The 15095-nt window shown below is 50.1% G+C and overlaps 2 protein-coding genes across 3 annotated transcripts in view; one reads left to right on the top strand and one right to left on the bottom strand.

The window, feature by feature from the left end:
• Positions 1-764: 764 nt before the first annotated feature.
• On the top strand, positions 765-9219 carry DNALI1 (dynein axonemal light intermediate chain 1). The gene is made up of 6 exons (XM_082389230.1): positions 765-935; positions 1493-1638; positions 3376-3545; positions 4587-4765; positions 5101-5265; positions 7425-9219. The coding sequence occupies exons 1-6, from the start codon at positions 855-857 to the stop codon at positions 7458-7460; spliced, it is 777 nt and encodes a 258-aa protein (XP_082245356.1). The 5' UTR covers positions 765-854; the 3' UTR covers positions 7461-9219.
• The window catches only part of GNL2 (G protein nucleolar 2), a 25888-nt gene continuing 19973 nt past the window's right edge, over positions 9181-15095 (bottom strand). For both annotated transcript variants that reach the window (XM_082387834.1, XM_082387835.1), the window contains 5 exons: positions 14829-14942; positions 11161-11621; positions 10719-10801; positions 10054-10139; positions 9181-9369 (listed from right to left, as the gene is read on the bottom strand). In XM_082387834.1, the coding sequence (XP_082243960.1) occupies positions 9238-9369; positions 10054-10139; positions 10719-10801; positions 11161-11621; positions 14829-14942 (876 nt within the window). In that variant the 3' untranslated portion in view covers positions 9181-9237. The remainder of the gene's footprint in view (positions 9370-10053; positions 10140-10718; positions 10802-11160; positions 11622-14828; positions 14943-15095) is intronic.

The raw sequence follows: 15095 nt of genomic DNA, 5'->3' as shown, positions 1-15095 counted from the left end.
TCCCAGAAACCCTCGCGGCGGAGATAACGCGATACGATTCCGGAGTGGGCGGGGCCTTAGTGACCCGGATCGAGAGGCGGGAGATTTAAGTTTCAAAAGCAAACTTTTGGGAAAAAGCTACTCTCAAGGATGTTTGTTGCCCTGTTATAGTAATTACGGAGCACAGAGACAACCTACATCCCAGCGATAGGAAAGATGTTATGTCACCATTCGCAATGCTATTTACAAACTACATGACAAATGGAAAAAACCCTGACTTGTTAAACGAAAGAAGCAAGATACAAAATTGTGTGTAGTGTGTGATTACATTTACGTTTGGGAATACCAAGGAAAGAAGAAGAGAAGGAAATGCAATCACAGATGGTAGCCCGTGGGCAAATCATTAGTATTTCCCCTCTGTTCTTGCGCTTTCTGTTATGTTGTCATTTCTCCATTTAATTAAAAGCAAATACTTTTTAAAACCCGGCAACTTCAGATGCCTTCCTCTGGGAATCTTCCCCAACCCTTCGCTGAGGAGTCAGATGATTCCCACTTTGCAGATGACAAAATTGAGGGTCAACGAAGGTGATCTGCACCTAATTCAAATCACGGGCTAGACGCAGCACAGGAATTCAGAACTGATGTTTTCCCTGCTTCCAAGAGTACCAAGACGACCCGGTGAGCAAGTGGCCTGCTAAGCTACGCTAAGAGATCTTTCCGCGAAGGCTGAGCAGAAACTCTCGCGCTGCTGGCCCCGCCCCGCCCCGCCCCGAAGCCCCGCCCAGGCTATGGGGGCGGAGGGGAGGTTTCCATGGCGACGGCAAACAAGGCCTTGACTGGAGGGCCACAGCTGGGCTACTACTCCCGCCGCCGCCATGATTCCCCCCGCGGACTCTCTGCTCAAGTATGACACCCCGGTGTTGGTGAGCCGGAACAGGGAGAAACGGAGCCCCAAAGTAAGGACGGGTCTCAGAAGGTGGGGGAGCACGAAGCTCCGATGGGGAAAGACCGATCCCTGCCTTGAGGATCGGGAGTCCCGAGGGACAGAGGCTGCAGTGACTAGGAGTAAAGGGAATTGGGACCGGAGAAGGAGGGTGGGAGAGCTGTACAAGAAGCCCAGATGTTGGGTGACCCCAAAGGGCAGATTTAGGATGGGGAAGAAAGTCACAGGGAGATGGATAGGGCTCACCTTTTTTCACGGTAGCCCCAATAATAGATCTGTATTTTCCCAAGAATAGATCTGGGAGTGATTGCCCCATCACTAGAGCAGAGGCCTGAGCAGCTGTGCCAGAAACATTTCTTCAAGAAGATACAAGCATCAGGTTGGGGTGGAACCAAAGATTCTTTGTGGCCTCCTTCAGCTCTGAAACATAACTTCAGCTGAGAAGACGGGGGAAAGGGAGCTGGGAAGAGGGGAGGGATGTGCAGGAGAGCTGGAGCAACCCAGGGGGCCAGGGTGTGTGGAGCTGAGTGTCTGAATCACCTCCTGCCCCAACTTGTCCCTCCCTCTCAGGCTCGGCCACTGAAAGTCAGCCCTCAGCAGCCCGGACCCTCAGGTCCCGTCCCACAGCCACCAAAGACCAAGCTCCCCTCAACTTCCTGTGTCCCAGATCCTACAAAGCAGGCAGAAGAAATCTTGAATGCCATCCTGCCCCCGAGGTAAAAAAGCAGTGGCTGGGAGGAGGCCCAGGCTTTTGCATCCCTGAACTTGGGGATGTGAGAGGAGGCACCTTGTCTCTGTTTTTCACTGAGATTTCCTCCCAGCATCCTAGAGTTTCTAGAGCTTGCACTTGGCTAGATCCTGGGAATGTGGGTAGCGGGGAGACCTCTTCTCTATCTACTATCATTTCCTGAGTGCTGTCACCCAGGCTTATGGCTTTAAACATCACTTATATGCTGATTGCTCCCACAGGTCTTTCTGCAGCCCTGTCCTCTCCCCTAAACTCCAGACCTATATATTCTACTACTTCCTCATTACCTTCATGAAGATGTCTAATAGACATCTCAAACTCAACGTGTCCAAACTAAATCACAATGTCTTCCTTCCCCCAACCAGCTCATTCTCAGTCTTCTCCTTTCCACTAGGGGCGCAGGCCACCTTTCATTCCCTTTGATCTCTCACATCACGTGTCCTGTCCTTCATCACATTCTTTTGGCTTTCCCTTCAAATTATTTTCCAAATCTGACTGCTTTTTACGCTGCTTCCACCATCTATTTTTTTTTTAATTTATTTATTTGGTTGCGCTGGGTCTTAGTTGCGGCAGGCGGGCTCCTCAGTTGTGGCATGCGAACTCCCAGTTGCGGCATGCATGTGGGATCCAGCTCCCAGGGATTGAACCCGGGCCCCCTGCCTTAGGAGTGCGGAGTCCTGAGTCCTCCTCTAGGAGGCCTTCCTTCAGACTCCCTTCTAAAAGGAGAGCTCCCTTCTTCACCATCCCCTCACCCTGCTTCTTTCTTCTGCAGCCACAATGATCATTGTGATCACAATGCCTTTCAACTGTTTTATTTATTTATTTATTTATTTATTTATTTATGGCTGTGTTGGGTCTTCGTTTCTGTGCGAGGGCTTTCTCTAGTTGCGGCAAGTGGGGGCCACTCTTCATCGCGGTGCGCGGGCCTCTCACTATCGCAGCCTCTCTTGTTGCGGAGCACAGACTCTAGATCAACTGTTTTTATGTAATAAGTTGACAGCAGTTTTTAAAGTTATGATGGAGAGGGGAAACAGTAAAAGCCAGACTGCAATCTCCTCTGAAATGGAGGTCAAAGGAGGGGAGGGTGTTTTTCATTTGCTTCCCTTTCAACAATGCATGGAATCCTCTCCCGCATGGTGGTTCTGCCCTCAGGCCCCCACCTTGTGATTCCAGAACGTGGCTGTGTCTCTAACACAAGGTTTGCTACGGGGGGCCCGTATAGGTACACACCCCCAATACATACATTCACCTCTTTCTGGTTTTAGTATATGTGCGGCTGAAGCGAGCACCATTCACCTCTTTCTGGCTGGCACAAGGTTTATAGTCCCCTGTGTCTCCTACCCACAAGTCGGTGGGAATTTCCGCTGGGCCTTCCGTTCAGATCAAGCAACAACCACCATCAATCTGCCCTCAACATGTTAGGAGTGTAAGATCTGGACCGTGGATGACGACTTCACAGAGGGTCGTGGGAGAATGAAGATAGCCTAGCCCCAAGATAGGGGCCCCGTGGAGGTGGCACAGTGGGTGTGGCTTTGGAGCCACACACTCATCAAGGGAGAAAGAGATGGAGGATTCTGGTGGGTCGGGGACAGAGCTGCCCCTCACTGCTCTCAGGCAGAGAGCGCAAAGGGCCACCTCTGCCCACATCCTGAGGACCCTGTCTGCTGGATGGGGTTCGCTCAGCCTGGCTGTGTCTATCCCGCAGGGAGTGGGTGGAGGACACGCAGCTATGGATCCAGCAGGTGTCCAGCACCCCCAGCACCAGGATGGATGTGGTGCACCTCCAGGAGCAGCTGGACCTGAAGCTGCAGCAGCGGCAGGCCCGGGAGACCGGCATCTGCCCGGTGCGCCGGGAGCTGTACTCGCAGTGTTTCGGTGAGCGGTCCTCGAGGGAAGCTACACCACCCTTTGCTGCCTCCTTCCCTTCCCTTCGCACAGACCCAGGCCCTGAGTCCCCCGCAGCTGAAGCCTGCCCCATCCTGGAATGTCTGTCTCCCCCCACCTGCCCCACCCAGGAACTGCTAACTGTGCCCTCTTCCCCCTCCCAGCCCACCTCTCTTACCAGCCCCCCACCCCCCCTTGTCAGTCACCGTGTTCCTGACGACCTGCTGCATCTTAGTTCCCCAACCAGGGATTGAACACGCACCCTCTGCAGTGGAAGTGTGGGACCACCAGGGAAGTCCCAATATGTTAGTTTTTTAATCAGAAAAATTTAATGTTCTATATTTATATCCATCCATCAACATTAGGCCTTGGTCCAGAAAAATATTTCAGGGTGATTTGTTGTGACCCGACAGACGCAGGGATTTGAGATCTCCCTCCTCGGGTGCTGGTGTCAGATGACTGGGCCTCCGTCTAGTCTCACCAGCCCGTGTGGACTCGGACATGCAAACCGCATCCAAACCCTGAGGCAGCTGCACGGGGCTAGCAGGCTCCCTTCAGTCTGAGTGTGATTCTGGTTTGCCCTCCCAGTCAGCATGTATGGAGGAGATGGGTGGGCAAGCTCTAGACCCTGCTGTTTCCAGCCCCAAACCAGTCCAGCCAAGGGGGCATATAAGAGTTTCCAGCTGCTTTAAAACAGCCACCATGTTTATACTGAAAAAGTCAGAATTCTTTGAATAGCACCCAGTTGCTGCCTAACGGTGGAAGAGAGGGCCCCCACGGCTGCAGACAAGCCTGGGCTCTTGTCTGCCTCTGCACTGGCCAAACCAGGCTTGCTGATGGCCTGTACTCCCAAGTGCCAAGTTCAGAGCAGTGGCTGCATGGGAAGACCCCTCCCTGAGGCCTGTCTCCAAGTGAGGAGGACATACCCTAGTGCCCTTCCGACTTCCGAGTAAGAAGGTGGTTCGCAGTAGGTGCGGTGCATCTCCCCTCCTGCCTGCCTTCTCCGACCCCGCCATGTGTGTGCCTTGGCAGATGAGCTGATCCGCGAGGTTACCATCAACTGTGCAGAGCGAGGGCTGCTGCTGCTGCGAGTCCGGGACGAGATCCGCATGACCATCGCTGCCTACCAGACCCTGTATGAGAGCAGCGTGGCATTTGGCATGAGGAAGGCGCTGCAGGCCGAGCAGGGGAAGTCAGACATGGAGAGGAAAGTGAGTGGGTTCACCAGGAGACTTTGGCCCTCTTCGACTCTTCTGTCAATCTCAGGGCCACAGCTTGTCATTCCAGCACCAAATTCCGGCCTCCTAGGTGCTCTCCCATCACCTTAGTGAGGACCCTTTGGTTCAGTGTCCCGGCCAGTCCGGCCGCGGCAGAGTTGTCTCCCCTTGGACATGCCCTGCCAGTCACCGACCTCCCACTGGGTGGCAGTACAGACCCTGGCGATGCCTTGGGTTGGACAGCTGTGTCCCAGGTCCCCTCCACCCAGGCACTCACATCACCCCGTCCACTTGGCGACGTCCCAGCATGACTGGGGATCTGTCCTCAGATTGCAGAATTAGAAACGGAAAAGCGAGATTTGGAGAGGCAAGTGAACGAACAGAAGGCAAAAGGTGAGGCCATCGAGAAGCGCGAGAGTGAGAGGAGACAGGTGGAGGAGAAGAGGCACAACGAAGAGATTCAGTTCTTGAAGCGGACTAATCAGCAGCTGAAGGTAATCGATGCCAGGCCCAGGTGGAGCTGCTGCCACCCCCATCCCTGCCCCTGGCCCTGCCAGCCAAGCAGGCCAAGCATTTTGTTCCATGTCCTACACTGACTTTCAATACTGCCAAGGAGTAAAGGAAGCTGACTTTCGGGGAGAGGTGAGGGATCATTACCCAGATTCTCTGTCCATCTCCATCTGGCTCTGAAGAGAGGCTGTATTCTCAGCTCTGAACCCCCATGACAGACACCTCAGCTGGCTCTCCAGTGGAGGATTTTTTTTTCCCCTTGGATAAAAGCTGCCTATCGTCTGGGAGAGGTGGCTATGTCAAGAAGCGGGACGTCTGTCCCATGGCAGCTGGCACTTTGGAGACTTCTTAGAGTGGGCTGGGTCTCTCCAGCCGGCTTTCATGGGAGAGCTTTCCTACCTGCAGTTCCGAGGCCCTGCATTTGGGGCGGGCAGGGAAGGCCCTTTGAGAGGGAAGAACCATTTCAAATCAGGAACCTTCCCGAGGTGTGTGGTCAGAGGAACTCAGCTGTAGGTGCTTTTCATCAAAGCCCTTTTGCTGATGGTATACTTTTATCCAACTGAGCTGAAGGGAGGGAGGGGGACTAGTGAAAAGGGCTGGGCAGGGGGCCAGGCTTCTGAAGCTCCAGGTTCTCTGTCTGATCCAAAGGTTCTCAGAGGGTTGGGCCCCAAACCAGCATCATCCTCATCACCGCAACTTTCAGAAATACAAATCACTGGGCCCAGCCCAGAGCTACTGAATCAGAAACTTTGGGGTTGGGGTCCAGCAAGCCATTCTAACAAGGTCTCCAGGTGATTTTTTTTTTTTAACTTTTTATTATGAGAATTTTGAAACACAAAGTAGAATAATGCAATACACATCCATGTGCCCATTACAGAACTTCAATTGTCATCATTTTGCTAATCTTGCAGAAACAAGTGTTAATTATAATGAGATAAAACAGGATTCAAACTTCGTGGAAAAGAGTAAAATATACTTTTTTTTTTACCAACAAATGGTGAAGGTGGGCAGAATCACTGCATGGTGCGACAGTCTCCATTCTGATGTTTGCCAAAGTTTGAGAACCACTGCTCTAGATATATGGCCTATTGACGTTTAGTGGCTGTCTCCCATGGCCCTGGCCAGGAGGGGCCCCTAGATGTATCTCCTTTTCCTCCCTAGTTTCATAGAAGCTTACATTCTTGCGATTGGCAGGCTTGTTGGTACTACAAGCCAAGGCCAGGCATTTGAGATAAAGAAGGGCTTGAGTTAATTGCTAGCGGAGGATGACACAGATTTTCTTGTTGCTGAGTTTAACAAAACAAACTTTCACAGCCAGATGTGAATCTGTTTACTTAGCAGTCTCTGAAGCTGCCTCCCTTATCTGCCATATTCTTTTATCATAAGCTCAAGTTCCTCAGTTCCTCCTATGGTATTGGCGGCAAGAGCAAAGCAGAATACCTTGGCATCTTTCTAACATTTACAAGCAACCTTGGAATCCCCAGGGTGAAGGACTCTTTAGAAGTGAGTTATTTTTATTGGCTCAAAGCTGCACTGCAAATAAAGCAGTGTTTGCAGTCCGCAGGATAGACCTACTTAGAGATCTGTTCACACACCATGACAGTGAATTATTTTACTGGCTGCCAGAGGAGCAGAGTAAATAACTCCCGAGTGTCTGAAGCTTTACATACAAGATGGACAGCTCCCTACTCACTGGTGGCAATTTTCTCTAATTGGGTATCAGGTTGTCTCAGTGGCTGAAAATCTGCTGTTTCCCAAACCTCTTGTCCCAGCACAGAGCTCCCAGGCTCCCAAACCAGAGAGCCAAATGTTTAACTTAGCAGACATACTCAGGCTTGAAATCTGAGCCTTGAAAAACCACTATTTCAACAACTTTTATTCAATTTCCTTTTCAATGCCTTATATTATACACTGAGCAGCTATTGTATGGAAACCAGGACAGCTCTGATTTCTCCTAATGCAGCAAGACTGAATGCCAAGCCAGAGACCAGCTAATCTAGAAAATATGGAGTTGGGAATGAAGGGAAAAACACTTGGAGTGGCAGCATTTGGATTATTCTTCCTGGAGACTTTTATCACCTCCCAGCTATGTGTGTTAGGCTGCAAGTTTCAAATATTAACGGAGTTTGTTTTTGTTTTTCAGGCCCAACTGGAAGGCATTATTGCACCAAAGAAGTGATAATTTCCATATGGGTCTCAGCAAGCACTACTACGCAATCATAAGCCCTTTGTAATAAAAAGCTTCCTGAGTGAAGCCACACCCCTCCCCTAATCCCACCTACGTATTTGTCAGAAGCCACACCACCGTCCCAGTGTTGTGCAACACCTACGGTCTGGCAGCCAGGCTCCAGGCTGGACAACAGAAGGCGGTGTGGTCCAGGAAGTCTCTGTACGTGGCCAACCTTGGGATTTGCCAACTCCAACAGTGAGACTCAGAATTCACCCCTTTTGGCTGTATCCCTCTCAGGTGGAGCAGCTCCTTTCTCACTGTCACTCCATACTATCACTTATTTCCAGCCACACAAAGCTGCTTCTCTGCCCTGCAATTCATCTTGTCCCTTAATCCGGGCTCCTCTGGCCTCAGTCTTGCCCTTATTTGATATCTTTTCATCATCCCTACTCCAGTGCAGTTCTAGTACCTCATTTTGGAGTTTTCGGTTTATACCGTATCATCTTATTGCTGCTTGCCAAGTCAATGGACCCCATCCTCCTTAGTTTTGGACTGCCTGGGTAGGAGGCAATGGCAGGGTCAAACCCATGGGTTTCAAGACAGTAAACATGTGCTGGAAAGAAATACAGGTCACGGTGTCCACTGTGAGCTGCCTGGACCTTGGCTCCTCCCCCAGCACTGATTTGTTCACCTTGCTCTGCAGACAATCAAAACCCAACCCTACAGCCTGACTAGCCCAAACCTCACTCTCAGTTCTAATTATTCATGACGGCCATGGCCTGTAGGCAACTGCATTTTACTATTCCTCATAAGCTACTCAGTTTGGAGGTTCAGGGGTCTTCTGATTTCATAGACCCAGAAGACTAAATTAGTGACATAAATCCTTGATTCAGGGCATACCAGCAGCTCAAGGAGTGCCATCACTCAGTCAAACTTCACAACTAGCATGACTAAGAAGGCACTAATGTCTCCCCCGGTCAGAAGGCCTCAAGTGCTCAGTGTTCCCTTGGAGAGGTGCTCGGGTCTGATACCCGTCCCGGCTAGGGCTTCCAGGCTCACTGGATGAACTGCAGTCCAACAAGAACAGCTGTGTTCCACTGAGTCAAACAAGCCCTCTACACTCTAATCTCAAATTTGAAGTCACAGCTTTTACCCTCATCCAGGTGTCCCAAGGAATTAATCCTAAGATTCCACTAAAGTGGCCTGTCTGTGCTCTGTCATCTTCATGGGAAAGAACTGTGGTCACTGAGATGTGCTAGTCCCAGGACTCCTTGATAGTACAGCACTCATGTCCTGTTAGGTTCCCCTAGCAGACTCAATGATGGACAACACAAGTTGCTGTGGCTTTTTCTTCGTATTTTAAAGTCTAGGCTCTGCACATGACATCCCTAAAATTTTCTTTTTACAGTTCTATTCCAAAGAGCTTCTGTTCTAAATTGCTCATTGCCAGTACAAAAGAAATACCACACTCCACATTTTCTAGACCTCAGGCCTGTTTCTGTCAGATATCTCCATACGCTTGAGGAACTCACAGGGCTAATTCAAGTGTCAGAAGTTCCAGTGATCTGAGTTCCAGCCCCATCACTGAGATCCTTGCGGGTGAGGGGCTTATCTTTATTTTCACTAGCACTGGTGAATGGTTTCAACTGTCAAATCTCAGAACAGATGCATCCACGGCCTTCGAAATGCCAACTGGGCATGAAGAAAATGAACAGAGTTTCTAACTGCGTATTTTTGTAGAATTTAATAAACAACTTTTAAAACGTTACTGCTTATGTTTCAATTTCTAGTGTCTGTGTTTCTGCCCCTCTGAGTCACTGATCTTCTTTTTGTTCCTGTTCCTATTTTTCACGTTGTGTGTTTCGTAGTAGCGTACACCGACTTTTCTGGATCGTTGCTGCCGTGCTTCTCGCCTCCGCTGTAAAAAATGGCGCACACACACAAAGAGGGAAAAAAAAACCAATCAAACACTGGAAGTCATAAAACAGGCCCCTTTGTTTCTCTGTGTTCTATTCCCACGCTGCTCCCACAACTACTGGAAGCAGCGCCAACGAAGGAGAGTTCACCTCACAGACCCAAGTCTGCACTTCCATCGTAACCTGTGACCACTCCAAGTTACAGACTGTCATTTGGTCCAACCCTCATCCAACGCTTGAATCTTGTCTCCTGAGCTCCTGACAAGCGGTCCTCTGGTCTAAGGCTGATCACTCTGATAACAAGCTCTCCACCTCCGAAGAGGGCCCCCTCCAGCTCTGGAGGGCCCAGTTACAGAGCTGAACTTCACAGAAGGCGGTGATCTGTCTGCCTACACAGCTCTGCTCACGTGTCATTTCCCTGAGGCCACATAAACCCAGCGGACTCTTCCAAACAGTAGTCCACGTGCTTGAGGATAGTGATCGGGAATTCCTAAAACAAGACAGAAACTCAAGGACCTTCAGGCAGCAGCTCACTCCTTGGTCCTGTTTCACTGACCTCAACTAGGTCACTTAAGACTGGGGTTTCTTGATTTCAACTCTAGACCGTTAGTTTCTGAAAGAGTGAGTCTTAAGAAATGGACTTCCCCTCTCTACACCTGGGTGATGTTTCAGACCAAAGCACATACTTCCTTAGATGTAAGCGTCCTGCGAGTTTTGTTTGACTGCTCCTCTTCCCTCTGTGCCTTCCTCTTCTTTCCCTTTTTGGTAGGTGCTGGAAACGAAACACAAGCACACACAGAGGAAAGAAACAGGAATTTGTTATTCAAAATGTGTCTGAATCCTAAGGTGGGAATGAGCTTGATGTGCTGGAGGAGGAAGGCAGAGGCCGGTGGGAAGGGAGTGTGGGGAGCAGAGCAGAGTAAAGCAGGACGAGGCTGGAGGCTGCCAGACCTGGGGGCGCTGAGTGGCCTTGGCGGGGTTTGCGTTTGTCTTGAAAACACACTCAATATAGGAGCTAGTAGTCCAACCACATAAAGAATAAATACATGAACCATCCTCCCCCCAGAAAAAAATTTGTCTTTGGACCCACCCTTAGATTACAATGTTAATAATGTACTTTTTTTAGAAGAATTTTCCCAAATCACCCATTTAACCCCAAGACATGTGCAGAATAAAAAGAAGAAAAGCGAATTTGTGTGATAAACAGTAAGTGGAACCAGGGTTACCTGCCAGATATGATAAATATCTGTGTGGATGACAGTACAAGAGATACTTTGGAGATTAAACTTAGATTCCCCAACGTTCTAAAGATGCAAATCACATCTACATGATTTTAATCATTTAACTGTACCTGTATCTTCTACATCTTCTTCAACTGTTCTTCTCTGTTCTTCGGATTTTGCAAAAACCACTTTACTCAGTCCCTTGGATATTCTGAAAGGGGAAGAATAGAGTAATGAAGCCGTCCAACATTCCCCCCACTGCCCACACAGGCGCTGACGCAGGGACCGTGACAAGCTCGCAGATTAACGAAACCCCGCTCCCCTTCACGTGGTTAACACCATCGGTAGAAGCAACATTGTTTTGGCGGCTCCTGGGCATATGTAAAAGACAGAACTATCAATACTAAGCTTCTCATACTTCAGGCAGTTGAATTTGAAAAACGTACAGATCACTTCTAAAAAACGGCAATACCCTCCCCTGCCCTACAAAAACCACTGCTCCAATCCTCATGGCAAGTTTCTGGGAAAGGAATGAGCAAACTGCAATTCGTGAGAAGATGAGGACGCTACCTGACTGCTGAAAACTTCTTAGCTTTGGCTTTGTTTAAAAACCTCTGGTACTTAGCAATCTTTTCATCCAGGGCTTGAATAACGGCCTTGGTGCTGTTTCCCGCGTGTTCTTCCTGGGACTCTGCGTAAGACTCTTCCTCTTCGTCTCCTTGGTGTTCCTCTTCTTCCTCCTCCTCCTCCCTCTCCGCAGAAAGGCTCTCCAGCTCTTCGTCAATATCGGACATCTCCAGAGGAACGAGGTCATCCCCAGAAAACTGAGGCAGGACGTTGATTTTGCCAAAGTTCTGCCGGACCCGCGCCAGAATCTGCTGCATTTCTGAATCGGCGCCACCGTGACCGGGCTCCTCTTTTTCCTTCTCAATGATGGATTCCGACTCCTCACCTACAGTTTCTGTGACTTCCTCTGCTGGGTTGTTCTGGGTTGTTTCTGTGGCAACTTCCAAAGATGAGGAGGATGGAAGCTAGTCAGGCCGAAAAGGGGTGGGGTGGGGTGGGGAGAGAAATGGAATCAGAAAATGAAAACTGAGTTTGTTTCTTTTTTTAATTTTATTTTATATTGGAGTATAGTTGATTAACAATGTTGTGTTAGTTTCAGGTGTACAGCACAGTGATTCAGTTATACATACATATGTATCTATTCTTTTTCAGTTCTTTCCTCATTTAGGTTATTACAGAATATTGAGCAGAGTTCCCTGCTGAATTTCTGAACTTACACACCCTGCTCTCAAATGAGGCAGTCCTCTTCTCAGGACTAAGGGCAAGTATCGAAAACAGGCACATCTGAGTCGTACTGTTAATCTATTTTAAGTCAATGTGCATTAAACCCTGAAGCCAGCACGGAAGGATCAGAGGAATACAGCTACAGTCCCAAAGGATGCGCCAACCCTAAGAGTATTTAGCCATCAAAACCAGTCAACTCTACACTGTAGACAGGGGAGGTTCCCTACACTGTTCCTGGGGACTGCAAGGAATGGGGGTTGCTGAGAAAGCACATCCCAAATGAGCACACACCTTAGGACTTCCCTGGCCGTCCAGTGGTTAAGACTCCGTGCTCCCAATGCAGCGGGCACGGGTTCAATCCCTGGTCATAGAACTAAGATCCCACACACAGCACGGCCAAAAAAAAAAGTGTAATTCCAAATGAGCACACACCGTAACAGAAGAATGAAGGTCCAGCTGAATGCTGAGGGCGAACGCAGCGCTAGTTTAGAAAGTGTGAGGGCAGAGGACAGGCGCTGAGGAGGCACCTCGAAGGAAGGAAGGGTGTGAGGAAAGAGGAGGGAACCTCCTCGGAGTTCAGAACGAGCCCTGAGGCGGCCAACACTCAAAGGCCAGGCCTAGCCAGGCCTGTTTCGGGGAAGGGGCGGAGGGAGCGTGGGCTGGCGGCTGACGCCATTGTGCACTCACAGCTGAGGCGCGGAACTCAAGGGATTTTCCAAAGGCAAAGGGGGCTGCGCGAAGCACTAACTGCATCGGGAATCCATGAAATTCAGGAAATTATACAAAACTCGTATGTACGTTTCCGCACATTTTTCTGGTAAGGTGGTTTTTAGCCTTCGGATTCTCAAGGGGGTTGCTGCCACCACCAAAAAGAGGAAAGGAGGAGAGTCACGGAGCGGGGGCGGGGGACGACGGACACTGACTATCTCAACTTAACGACCAGACGTGGAGGAAGAGTTAGAGCAAGGCCGCCGTTCCCGCACAGGGCCACACGGGCGCAGAGGCGGCCTCCTTGGGTCAGAGGCCTCGGCCACGTGGCCCGCCCGCGACGTCCTCCCGGAGCCACGACACACCAGGCTCGCTCCGCCTCGGGTGCGCTGCTCCCCACGCCTGCAACGCTCGTCTCTCGTGACACCTGCGGAGCTCCTGCCTCCCATCACTAGGGCCCCCCCTAAAAGGCCACTTCCTCAGAGGCCGTCCCTGACCACCCCACGTACGAGGCACTGCTCTGTCTCCCACAAACCCCTAACACTGCTTTAGCCTCCCTCACAGCAATCAGTACGTTACATCCATATCTGTTTACTACGTGTCTCCCTGTAGGACAATAAAAGTGCGCATTTGGTCCTTGACCCCCAGTTCCTGGCACAAGAACTCCTAAAACCCTTGGAATCTCCCAGGTTAAGACAGGGGTGTCTTGCTTTTGTTATTCGTAATAAGCCCCTCTCCCCCAAAGTTATGCTAATGAGATGACTGTGGTGGGACCTAGCTTCAGACTGGGGGCTGGTCACCGGAGAGCCCAAGCACTTGCTGAGAGGGCTGGAGGTTGAGTTCAATCACCAGTGGCTGATGACCTAGTCAAACGTGCCTACGTAATGAAGGCTGAACTTACACACCTTGCATACAAACCCTTAAGGACGGATGGGCTCTGGGGAGCTTCTGGGTTGGTGAACACAATGACGTGCTGGGAGGGTGGCCTGCCTGGAGAGGGCATGGAAACTCCACACCACCATCTACCCCATACTTTGCCCTATGCACCTCTTCCATTTGGCTGTTCCTGACTTGTATCTTTTGTAATAAACCGGTAGTCATAAGCAAACCACTTTCCTGAGTTCCGTGAGTCCTTTCAGCAAATTATCAAACCTGGGAACCTCTGAATTTGTAGCCAGCTGGGTAGAAGTGTGGGTAGCCTGAGAACCCCATCTGCAGCTGGCATCTGAAGTTGGGGTAGTCTTGTGGGATTCAGCCCTTAACCTGTGGGGTCTGCACTAACTCTGGCAGTTACTGGACACCCAGTTGGTGTCAGAGGCTTGCATAACGGGTATGGAAGAATGAAAGCTATTTGGTATCAGAAAACACCAAATACTCCTCCACTGGCATGTGTATGCGTGCGTGTGCACGTGTGTGTGTGTACGTGCAGAAGGGCAGGGCCTCGTCCCGCAGTACTGGTTGTTTGGTGGTTTTAGTGGGGAGAAGGGAAAAGGTTGAGTAACATCAGTTTCAGATATGTTGATTTTGAAATGTTGGAGAAAATATTCAACTGGAAATTTATAGCTGACAATGGAAACTCTGGGAATGGAGCCCAGTGAGAGAAAACCAGGGAAATATGGACCCAAAAGACTAGCATGGAAGCAGAACTTAAAGCCACTTCTTCAAGATACTTGGCTGAGCTCTGAAAAAGACCCTAGAAATAGAAAGGCAAAGTGCCAAAGTTGGAGCCCTGAGCAGTCCACTGCCGGGGGGAGGGACATGCAACAGTAGGGAAGCTTTTCAATCTAGCCCAGAGGCCCCAAACCTAAGACTTTCCCTGAGCATCCACTGTACCACTCTCCTTTCCCACCTGACCACGAGCTTCTTGAGGGCAAGGACCATGTTAATTATTCCTATGCTCCCAGTTCCTGGCACATGGCTGGGCGTAATGTCTATGAAACAAAAGAATCTTGGAAATGCCTGTTCTTCAAGCAGAAGAAAAGACACAAAAACCACAAGAGCACTCACATTGAATAAGCCCTCCTTTTTCAAGGCCCTGAAAACTGGCATTTATACTCAGGCTTCTATCATACATCTACTTCCTGGTCACCCCCCCAACCAGGTCACAGCAGTGGCACCCTGGGATGGGAGACACTGCAGCTGAAAGTTCTACCCTAAAGGAAGAAGACGGTGGTCCAAAGACACACCACCCCCAGGTCACTAACCATGCTTCCTGAGAGAGGGGTCCACCCTTTTCTTACCTGGGGGGCTACAGGGGACTCTGCATTGGGCGGCTTGACAAAGAAAGGAATCCGGCCCCTCTGCCAGTCATTGAGGACCATCTTCCCCACAGTTCGCAGGTCAGGCTCTCCACCCTGAAATGTCGCAGGAAGAGGCCCAATTAAATTCAAACAACACAACCACCTCCTGGTTTGGAAGCATGGCGGCGGTCCCAGTTGGCACCATCTACCTGCCCAGTTTCGCACTTCATACTGCTCACACATGCATATAAAAAAGGTCCACACCAC

Source organism: Balaenoptera borealis, assembly GCF_965194805.1.
Source record: "Balaenoptera borealis genome assembly, chromosome: 1".
Classification (NCBI taxonomy): Eukaryota; Metazoa; Chordata; class Mammalia; order Artiodactyla; family Balaenopteridae; genus Balaenoptera; species Balaenoptera borealis.
The sequence above is the reverse complement of the archived record's forward strand: the minus strand, read 5'-3'. Positions and strand labels throughout refer to the sequence as shown.

Bases quoted from the DNA above. Each gene is read 5' to 3' on its own strand.
- DNALI1 (XM_082389230.1), top strand. From the start codon at position 855: ATGATTCCCCCCGCGGACTCTCTGCTCAAGTATGACACCCCGGTGTTG. The intron at 936-1,492 runs GTAAGGACGGGT...CCTCCCTCTCAG, and splicing joins GGGAGAAACGGAGCCCCAAA to GCTCGGCCACTGAAAGTCAG. The intron at 3,546-4,586 runs GTGAGCGGTCCT...GTGCCTTGGCAG, and splicing joins GCTGTACTCGCAGTGTTTCG to ATGAGCTGATCCGCGAGGTT.